Source organism: Podarcis filfolensis (genome assembly GCF_964270895.1).
Source record: "Podarcis filfolensis genome assembly, chromosome: 5".
Classification (NCBI taxonomy): Eukaryota; Metazoa; Chordata; class Lepidosauria; order Squamata; family Lacertidae; genus Podarcis; species Podarcis filfolensis.
In genome coordinates this window covers 67,426,801-67,437,499 of record NC_139608.1, presented here as the reverse complement: position 1 = coordinate 67,437,499, position 10,699 = coordinate 67,426,801, and the positions used below count along the sequence as shown (strand labels likewise).

The 10,699-nt window shown below is 42.9% G+C and overlaps 1 protein-coding gene across 1 annotated transcript; it reads left to right on the top strand.

Annotated features, from left to right (window-relative positions):
* Positions 1–515: 515 nt before the first annotated feature.
* Positions 516–7,030, top strand: CISD1 (CDGSH iron sulfur domain 1). Its single transcript, XM_083614281.1, has 3 exons — positions 516–663; positions 5,135–5,340; positions 6,621–7,030. The coding sequence occupies exons 1-3, from the start codon at positions 633–635 to the stop codon at positions 6,708–6,710; spliced, it is 327 nt and encodes a 108-aa protein (XP_083470407.1). The 5' UTR covers positions 516–632; the 3' UTR covers positions 6,711–7,030.
* Positions 7,031–10,699: the final 3,669 nt, after the last annotated feature.

The following is a 10,699-nucleotide window of genomic DNA, read 5'->3' as shown; positions in this document are numbered from 1 at the left end:
TTTTGCTGCATATGTGTGAAAGTTGGGGTTGTTCAGCCCATCCTCACCAGTTACATAATAGTAGATCTACTTTTCCAAATAATCTGGATACAGTGGTGCCTCAGGTTAAGTAATTAATTCGTTCCGGAGGTCCGTACTTAACCTGAAACTGTTTTTAACTTGAAGCACCACTTTAGCTAATGGGGCCTCCCGCTGCTGCCGCGCCGCAGGAGCACGATTTCCGTTCTCATCCTGAAGCAAATCTGTCCCCCAAATCTTTCCCGGCTCATTTATTCAGCTGCTTCTCGCATTTGCAGCATTTATGCTCAGGGTGGCATTGACTGTTCTTCCTCCTCCCCTTCTCCTTTAATCCTCCCGACCACCCCCGAGGTCTCTAAGTCTCCAGCCGCAGGCGATTTCACTCCCGACCCCTGACCTCCCTCCACCCTTCCTGCTAGAGCCGCGCTGGGTGGTTTTGCAGCGCTTGCCCCGCCCCTTGAAGCGGAGAGGCCGCCCCCGGCCGGCCGGCGCCATGTTAAAAGCCCTGGCGCGCAGGCGCGTCGCCGCCGGGTGTCGCTTCCCTCGCCCCGCCTCGCGCGCCCTTCGCCGGAGCCTCAGAGGGTGGCCGCGCGGCGTGCGTCCGGGGTGCAGTCATGGGGCTCGGGTCGAATTCCTCCGTGCGGGGTAAGAGCGTGCAAGGTCGCGGGATTGCAGCGGCGCCCTTGCAAGGGGGGGCATTTAGGGGGGCGGGTTATGTGGGTTTCTCCGTGGTTCCCGAGCAATTCTTTCCTCCCTTTTACCCGCGTTGCCAACCGAAAGAGAGAGACCTGTTACCTTAGCGCGGGGCCCTGTGTGCCATGCAGTTCTCTTTCCCCGTAAAAACAGGCATCTTCACGGCCGGGAAAAGAGAAAAGGCTCCGGGAATGCGGCGCCTGCAACGAGGCGGGCGGGGCATAGTTTTTTTTTTAATAAAGTGGACCCAGCCTGACTGTAATAGGGGGCGAGCAGTTTTGCACCTGCGACCTCTGCAGCTCCCCTGGGCTTTTTTTTGCAGTGACCTTCAGCAGTTCTTTCCCCTCCAGGGCTCCGGTCGCCGCTGTGGAGCGTTGCGCTGCGCAGCAGCAGCGATGCCCCGAGGCTTCTTCCTCCTTCCCTCCTCGGCTCATCTTCGCAGGCGTTGGCTAAGCGCTCGCCTTTCTGCCCGCACCTGTTTGCTCCGCGGGAGCCCTCGGGCGCCGCGCACTTCCGACAGTCGGGCTTCCCTGCCTGACTTCTGCGCCGAGAACAAAGGAACTCGTGACTGCGCTGCAAATGCCAAGCATTTCGGCTGCTGGAATTGTTGTCTTAGTTCTTTAAGCTGAGGCACCGCGTTCCTAGCCGGAATTTGGCTCTTTTTGGAAGGGGGCGTGGTGAAGCTCGGCCTCTGAACTGCTCGTGGTGGACGCCCTTGAAGCGCCTTTAACTAATACCTTTGGGGATTAGTGGGGTAGTTTAGTGCTCCTGCTGGGGGAAATGTAACTAGGTGTCGGTTTGAGAAAGGTTGCATTCAGGCTCCTGCTCCTAAGGGGAGAGGCTTCAGGGCTTCGTTTGCCTAAAAGGCGCACTTTGATGTCAGGGCTGGCTTTTTGGTCAATAGTGATCAGAGGGCACTTGGCACATAGTCAGAAACTGGCTGGGATTCTCCCGTTTTTACTTGTAAGATTTAGCAAACCAACATCAACTAAGGGTGCTGATTGCTAATTCATAATTTTGGAAAACTATTGCCCAGCTTTGAAAAGAAGAAAAGATTCTAAAGCAGGCTTCCTCAAACTCGGGCCCTCCAGATGTTTTTTTGGCCTACAACTCCCATGATTCCTAGCTAGCAGGACCAGTGGTCAGGGATGATGGGAATTGTAGTCTCAAAACATATGGCGGGCTGAGTTTGAGGAAGCTTGTTCAGAATCTAAAGGGACCTAACTATTCTTTGATCCTGGATAAGTAACAATCTTTCAAGTTCCAGGATATGTAGAGCAAAACTGTCATCTTGTGATGAAAAACAGGATAAAGCAGCCGGGTGCTGTACAACAACACTAAATAAAGCACTATTGCTGTAATAGCTGTTTTCAGTATTTGTGTTATTCCCTACTCCATGTCAAGTCTCCCAATTTCAGGCCTTAGTTTCTGGGCATTCACATCTCTAAGGACACCTGATGCACACCCAGAGTTGTAATTTTTTGTAGGTGTCTCTGTCCAGCATTTTAGGCAGGTGCCTGTCGGGATCATATGTTATATAGCTCATTCCTTTTGTATATGATATACATTCACCATAGTTCCCGATCACCCATTTTCCTTGTGCCCTACAGTGCTCTTGGTGGCAGCACTCCATCCTCCACTTATGTTAGTTAAGTTAAATAATTGGAATCAGAATACTCTTGCCATATTTTTCTTGGTCTGCGTGATCTGTTCCCTACTATGGTTTATATGTGATTATGGCACAGGTGCAGCCTTGCAGGTATGTAGTTAGACCCCACTAACTTTCAATAAATGCAGGGCACCTGAAAGTTGCAAGCTTCTTTTTGTGATGTGTTGGTCCATCCTTTCTTGTGTTCTGTCTGACATGAACCGGTTGGATTTCATGAGTGTGTAGTTATATACTATATAGCTTTTGTTGTATTGACATGTGTGGGTATGGAGTTTGTGAGCTGTTTGTCCTACTGAACTTGGAAATAAAACACGGCACCAAGGACTTTCCCCTATATACAAAAATATTCAGCAGCAGCTGTGTTGCTCCACTACAGTTGGTTAAATTGAGAGTCTAGTTTAACAGTTTTATGAGGCTTGCTAGATATTGACGGTAAGAACTTTACAGTTTCACAGAACTCTAGGCAGGCAGAGATAAAGAAGAGGGAGTAAATAGAATACTTTTGGTGCAGATGGAGTTTCTGCCATGCCCTCCAATATGTTGCAGTTTCCAAGATGGTTGTCCAGGAAGCCTTTTGCAGAGCTTAGTCTTATTCTCTGCTCAGCATGAAATATCTCTGGTTGTGTGATATGATTTTTCCAGACAATTTTTATAGGGAAAATTCTTCTGTAAATTAGGGTAATTTGCAAATGAGAAAATCTTCCATTTGCTTTAGTAAATTTTCTGATGTCCCAGATCTAGAGAATAACCTAATTCAACATGCTTATCTTAGTTTTCTTTAGTAGACAAAGCTAAAAACTCCGAAACCTCCAAGTCTGGCTAATGGCATCTATTCTGTATTACTAATGAGCTTCTGGAATGCAACATTTTCTGCAGAAAAATAACTGGGTGTTCTCAAAACATTTTGATTCTAACTGTAATCAGTCTTTCTAAAACACTGCCTTCATACTGCGACCACACATTGTAAACACAACTTTCTACCATGTCTTCGCTAACAACTTTATCTCTTCCCACCTCCCTTCATTTAATACTGAGCTTGAGAAGAATTCTGTGATGATTCTGCAAAAGCAGCCCACTTCTGGTTTTTGTTCTTAAGCTGGTCCAGATAAAAGTGTTATGGACTTGCACATAGGTGTTAGGGACCAGTTGGTGGAGCTTAAGCTTCCTACACTCTGGAATATTTTTGGTCTGCCTGGAAGCCCTGCTGAAGCTTCTAGGGTAAATATTTTGGTTGTGTTGACTGCCCCCCTTGCTTTAGTGCAGGGGTGGAGAACTTCCAGCTGGCAGGCCTGATTAGGCCAACCAGGCACCCTCATTTGGCCTATGAGACTGTTTTGGCCAAGCTGCAGTAACTTTCTCTGTACCTGATGCTGTGCATGAGGTCAGGGCAGGTAAAAACCTGGTTTAGCTGAAAGTGTGTTTATTTGCACTGCTGATCAGCACTTTGAAAGGAACTTCTGAAAATCCAATAATTGGCTGATTGTCAGAAGCCCCTTTCAAAGCCCTGCACAAAATAGAGTTTTGAGAAAGGGTTCTGAAGACCACCTCTGAGCAAAAAAGGCCAGTGGACCTCATTGTGACATCAGCTGATTGACAGATGGGGGAGATAACAATCTGGCCTGCTGGGCTAAAAATGTTCCTACTCCTACTTTAGTGGAACTCCTGATTCAACATAATGCCTTCTGTTGAAATAACAGTGTGGACAAGGTATAAAGAATTATTGCACAAGATTGCATCTTCAGGGTTGCTAATCCAAACACATAAATCCCAATGCAGTCAGTGGGATTTTTAGAATTTTTAATTGGGAAATATTTGCTTGTTTGCAAAGTTAATCACCTCTGGTTAGCCTGGAAGCTAGTAACATGCATTGTGTCAATGATTGTGATTGATGAATAGGTTGACTTCTCTTTCCTCAACAGAGTACTAGATTAATAATAAATAAATGTACTAGTGACCTTATTTTTACCTGCCGGATAATATTGGAATTCCTTCTCTTCCTATTAGAACCATTTCCAGGTTATCTCTTGTCTCAATATGTAGTTCTATGTAACTCTTTAGATCTAACTTACTTGTTTCTCATTTTGGCATTCCTTAAAGTCCTGTGTTAGCTACATTTTTGACCTTTTGAAAATAGTACTTACCGTACTTGGAAATGGTTGTGCCCTAAGTTGCATAGAGAGGGGGAAGAAGTCTTGAGGGTTAAGCATTTCCTTGAGAAGGGAAACACGATTTCTAGTATTCCAAAGTTTATTTACCCCTTCTACTGGGTCTACACAAAAGAAATGAAGTGGTTCCTTTCCATGAGTGTCAGAACAAAAACTAAAGCTACAATCGTATATTTGAACTTGATCAAACTCACCACTTGGTATAGAATAGCATTTTAGGGGTTGAATCCAACTAGGTTTTACTTGGAGCTAGACCCACTGAAATCAAGGGACTCATGTTAACTATGTCCATTAATTTCAATGTCTGTATTCAGAATAGGTCTAACATTAGATGTAACCCTAAGGCGCTAATCCTGTGCACACTTTGGAAGCAAAATCTTTCTGTGTTTAGTGAGTAGACATGCATGGGAAAGAGTGCTTTCAGTTTATATTCTGGCAGTTTGGGAACGCAGATTAAACCCTCCTAAATGCTATGAAGTTTGTATGAGGAGAAAATGAAAATTCTGTCAGACAGTAACTTCTCAGCACCAGTTCGCACAAAAGGCCTTAGTGAGTGCTCTTTAACAATTTCTCCATATTTCTGTTTCAGTTGAATGGATTGCAGCCGTTACGTTTGCTGCTGGAGCGGCAGCCATTGGGTATCTTGCTTACAAAAAATTTATCAGCAAGGACAGATGCTGTAATGGGATGGTAAATCTCCATATCCAGAAAGATAACCCAAAGGTAGTTCATGCATTTGATATGGAAGATTTGGGGGAGAAAGCTGTGTACTGCCGGTGTTGGAGGTCTAAGAAGGTAAGAGAAGAAAATGGCAAATATCTTGTAACTTTTAAATTACAAATTAGCTGAACCCTCCACAGCCAAAGTACTTACTTTTAGTTCATCACGAAGAATCAGAAGGAATAACTGAATTAGAAGCAGCCATTGAAGGAAAGTCCAATAATCGGCTATTTCTAGAATCAAAGCAATTTTCCATATGAGGAAGGTTTCCTCCTGAGAGCATGTAACATAAGAGTAAACACCATTGAATATTGATGTTTAAGCATTCATATTTTAAAAGACAACTGAGAGGGGTAGGTTATAGTGGGAAAAGAAATATTGCAACAGGAGAATAGGTTGTTCAATGTTAGAAGCAAAAAATGAATTATTATAGTGTAAATTGTAGCAGTGGTTGTATAATAAAGCAGAAATGTTGATCAAATATGTTGAAATACTTTGATCCTGTCCTTGTTTTCAAGGCCAAATGTTGATACTAGTCCTCAGACAAATGTATTTTATTTATAATGGCAGGAATTGAAAATTGCACTTTTTTGATGGTCCTGTGAATGTAAGCATTTTTGCAAGCCAGGCAGAATGACCCTGCTCTCCCCCCCCCACCCCAATGTGCTGTTTTTGGGATTCTCCTGACTCTCCAGAATAGATTTTGGGGGACGAGAGGGTAGAAGCCCCATTGCTGACTTCTGCTAGTGCAGTGGGTTAGTTGAATCTAGGTCTAAGTTTAGTACGGACAAGTCTTCTGTCATATCAGCACAGGAACTGTGATACCTTCTGATGGCCTACTAAATTACTAGATGGTAGCATAGCCAAATTTCTTCAGCATTGGCTGTAAACAGCATTTAACTCTTGACCATGGTTTGTATTAATCATGGTTTGCTTAGCCAACCGTGTGTTGGTTTCACACTTAATACACTGTGACTTGGTTCTCCAAAGTGCAACTTGTTTTCCACCTGTGCTGATCTTGTGGGCCTGTAGTTTGGCAGGTACCTGGGAAGGAATAGTCAAACAAACCATGGTTAAGCAAGGCCGTTGGGTTGAGAAATAATGCCAACCATAGTCTTTAAAATCAGTGATTTATAAGCCAACTACAACCCATAGCATTACATTCTGATTTTCTTGCCAGAAAATAAATCATGGCTATCCACTGGGCTGCATTCAGATTTTCAAGTGAACAACACTTAAGCTAAACAAACCATGACTTGGTATAAATCAGGCCACTCTTAGGTTTCCTTGTTGTTTGTGAATTGCTATTTGCTGTATATAAAAAAAGTAAATTTAAGGCATTTTTTCCTCCCTAGTTTCCATTATGTGATGGGTCTCATACAAACCATAATGATGAAACGGGAGACAATGTGGGACCTCTGATCATCAAGAGAAAAGATGCATAAATGATGAATGATCTGGACACCGCACAAACAACCATATTGCAGTGTTTTCTGCTCACTTGTAATTGGTGTAAAAATGAGGTCTTAAGTCATTTCACTGAAGATTTTTAGATGTGTGGTATACAGTATGCTGCAACTGATGTAATTCATGGTGTTTGCCTTGCTTAAACACTACAATGTATGTTAGGAATGAATACTTGTGACCTTGCTTTTGTTTTGTCTTGTAAACTGTACATTCTCATTAAGTGTATTAAAAAAAAGACCTTTAGAATGTACTCGGAACTATGTATGGGAAGATAATACATTAAATTATTTTCAAATAAGCTGTTGTAAGCTGTCTTTATTGTTCACATCCACAAGCAATATAACAATGAAATGACTCATTTTAGTTGTTATTTTTTAACCAAGTGGCATATTTCTTCACCTACTTCAAACATGGTGCGCTAGGAATAGGGCTTCAAAATGTAATGAAAGCATTAAAAAAAACTGAATTTATTTTAAGGAAGCATTTTTGACCTACTAATAGTTGGTATAATTACTTATGAATGCTTTTGCGTAAGACATAAATAATATGAGAGCATTTTCCCCCATGCAAAATTATGTCAGCTTAAAGCATAATCCTATACACGTCTACTAAGAAATTCATTGATTAATTGCATCTTATTTCCCAATGGGTGGGTATAACATTGGATCCATAATGCAGAGTAATCCTACAGTGGTAGTGGTGGGAAATTGCATGCCAGAAGAACTACCATTTCAAAGCCCTTCTGCTTGCTTTTACAGCAGAAGGTGAAGGAGGTGCTTTTCCTGTGCCCCCCAGGTTGTTGTTTTTCAACAGGAAGGGAAATTACACTGGCTCCAGGGCTGGCATAGATTTTGCCCCCTTTCAGGGGTGTGTTGGGGAAATGAAGTGGCTTTTCATTCTGCCCCTAGCACACTTATTTTTGGCCTCTTTGCCAACAAAAGATATTTCCTCTGCCACACTGCAGAAGCCTCCACTTAGGGAGCATAAAACGCCAATCCTGGCCCGACTGCACTGACTGCCAATTTCTGGGCCCAATTCAAAATGCTGGTTTTGACCTATAAAGCCTTAAATGGCCCAGGAATACAATACCCCAAGAACCGCCTCTCCCTGTATGAACTGACCCCACAATCATCATCTGAGACCCTTCTTCATGTGTCACCTACATAAGACGTCTGGAGGGTGGCAACAAGGGAATGGGTTTTATCTGTAGTGGCTCCCCACTTGTGGAATACTCTCCCTAGGGAGGCTCACGTGGCATTTTCATTATATATGAAAAACATTCCTCTTCACCCAGGTCTTTGGCTAATTAAACAATCTATGGCTTTTGAAATGTGTGTGTGGCAGGGGAATTATTTTTGGTTGTTGCTATGGTATGCATTTTTGTGTTTTTATATTGCAAACCGTCCTGTGATCCTCTGATAAAGGGCAATGTAGAAATTTAATAAAAACGAATAAACTGATAACTGTACCCCTAGGCAGAGGTCAATTAAATGTGCTACACAAGAATGACGATGATGTACAGATGTATTACAAAAAGCAGGTTGAGTAAAACAAGGTCGCTTGCAGGATTTTTACATTTAAGTCTAGAAAAGTTGCAGACCATTCCAGGCGAGAGAATTCTGTTTGCACAAGGTGGCATTATTTTGGTATGGAGTTTTTAAAGTTATCCGTTCCGCATTGAGAAGGTGGCTACCCAGCCTAATGGGAAACACCCACTGCCCATTTACCTAACAGTTGCTCTAGGGCTCCAACCAGATTCCTTGGACTCTGAATTATTGCTCTCAGTCCTACCTGTGACTATTAGGTTTCAACAGCAAGAAAGCTTCACTCCCAACATACAGCAGACCATTAACAAAAAGTATTCTGTTTAGTAAAAAAATTTTTTTCTGGGCCTGAGCTCTTGTTTTGCCCTGACTCTAACCCTTTATTTAGTTGTGGGCCCCTCTATGCTCTGGAGGAAATAGTAAAGGCATTTTTTTTTTTTTGAGTGCATAAGAGGAAGGCATTAAACACTGAGAACTCTGAGTACCACAGATAGTGTACGTCAGTATGAGACTGCTGAGTCTACAGCACAATTTGTTCACTGCTATTGGGCAGATATTACATGTAGCCTTTTCTTGCCAGTGTGTGACTCCTTTAACAACCTTGAGTTAAATTTATGAAGCTGAATAATTAAATCACTTCTAGTACTGCAAACCTTGTGAATAAATGGTTGCAGGCAGTCATTACTATTTGGCAGCAGCCAGGGTTTCAGCATTGTAGCAACTTACGTTTGTGATAGTCCTTGTTGTCTGTTAGTAACGCTGCAGCTTCTACTGTATTTCAGAAATTTTACATGCAGAAGCATTTGTGTCCTGTCTTTTTGTTATGTAGCATCCTGGGGCGCTTACAGAAAACTTTAAAAGACATTGAAACTGTTATTATACAAATGCAATCAAATAAAGTCGAGAGAGAATCAAGAAAAGAGCAAAAAGTAAAAATTGGTTTACCTAACAAAACAATTGCCTAAACAAGGCTTGGGGAACAATTCTAAGGCTAGATCTGCCAGGATGAGTGGGGTTAGGATCCAGCTGATCAGCTTAACTCCCTTAACCTGGCTCAGCCAGAGATAGGCTAGCATATCTCCTCAATCCTGGCTCAGCAGACCCTATTGGATCTTAAAAGGTAAAGGTAAAGGGACCCCTGACTGTTAGGTCCAGTCGTGACTGACTCTGGGGTTGCGGCGCTCATCTTGCTTTATTGGCCGAGGGAGCTGGCGTATAGCTTCCGGGTCATGTGGCCAGCATGACTAAGCCACTTCTTGTGAACCAGAGCAGCGCACAGAAATGCCGTTTACCTTCCCCCAGAGCGGTACCTATTTATCTACTTGCACTTTGATGTGCTTTCGAATTGCGAGGTTGGCAGGAGCAGGGACCGAGCAACGGGAGCTAACCCCGTCGCGGGGATTCGAACCGCCAACCTTCTGATCGGCAAGTCCTAGGCTCTGTGGTTTAACCCACAGCGCCACCCGTGTCCATGTAAACTCTGAAAAAGGGGGGGGGCAGGACAGAAGGGAGTGAAACCTAGGCTGAATCCTAATCACATCCATGTTGGTTATGTAACCTGGAGTAAATTAAGGCAACGAAAAGAGTGGTGTAACTCAATTTAAATGCTTTTTTTCCCTCTTCCAGGTTAGGGCAGTTCAGCCTAGTCCTGAATGGCATTTGGATCCGGTGTACGTTTGCTGACTTAGTTTATGTTGGTTCAATTTATACCAGCTTCTTGTGTTTTAAGATTGCTCTCAGTGGTGAAAAGATGGTAAGGTGGAGTCCAGGCAGGGAGTTCCACAGCTTGGGTGCAATTAAAGGGAAGGGCAGTATTCCTGTCAAATACACCACCTTGATAGGACAGGTTCTTTATGTATTTTGGTCCCAAGCCATTTATGGTTTTAAACATAATATGTAGCATGTTGACTTATGCAAATAAACTAATCGGTAGTCATTGCAACTGGAGCAACAAAGTTATTGACATTAACCCTATAAAGATCCTGCTGGGCTAAGCCTCTCACAAAACAGGAAATTGTTAATTAGGAAAATATGAAGATTTTAATCTGTTGACAGTCAATTTTTTTTTTTTGGGTGGGGGCGTGGTTCCTTCTCAAACTGAGAGGATATAATGCCCTTTTCTCTTCCTGTCTTCTGCTCAGGGTGTCCTGTTCAGTTTCCTAGCTACAAAGTCTCTGAATTTTATAGTGTCAGACTTGTGAACTGAACTCTTTATTAGGAAATGGAGATATATTACACATATGGAACAAAAGCTGGTGGAAGAAACTACCCATATTTCAATTGCCATATTTTAAATGCATACTTGTGGCATAGTTTCACATATCATTCAAACTGATTTTACTTGCTATATTTCTGTCCCTGTTCCTCCAAGGAGCTAAGTGAAACACACAGGTTCCCCTCCCCTTTATCAGATCAACAACCCT

Bases quoted from the DNA above. Each gene is read 5' to 3' on its own strand.
- CISD1 (XM_083614281.1), top strand. From the start codon at position 633: ATGGGGCTCGGGTCGAATTCCTCCGTGCGGG. The intron at 664-5,134 runs GTAAGAGCGTGC...TTTCTGTTTCAG, and splicing joins GTCGAATTCCTCCGTGCGGG to TTGAATGGATTGCAGCCGTT. The intron at 5,341-6,620 runs GTAAGAGAAGAA...TTTCCTCCCTAG, and splicing joins GGTGTTGGAGGTCTAAGAAG to TTTCCATTATGTGATGGGTC.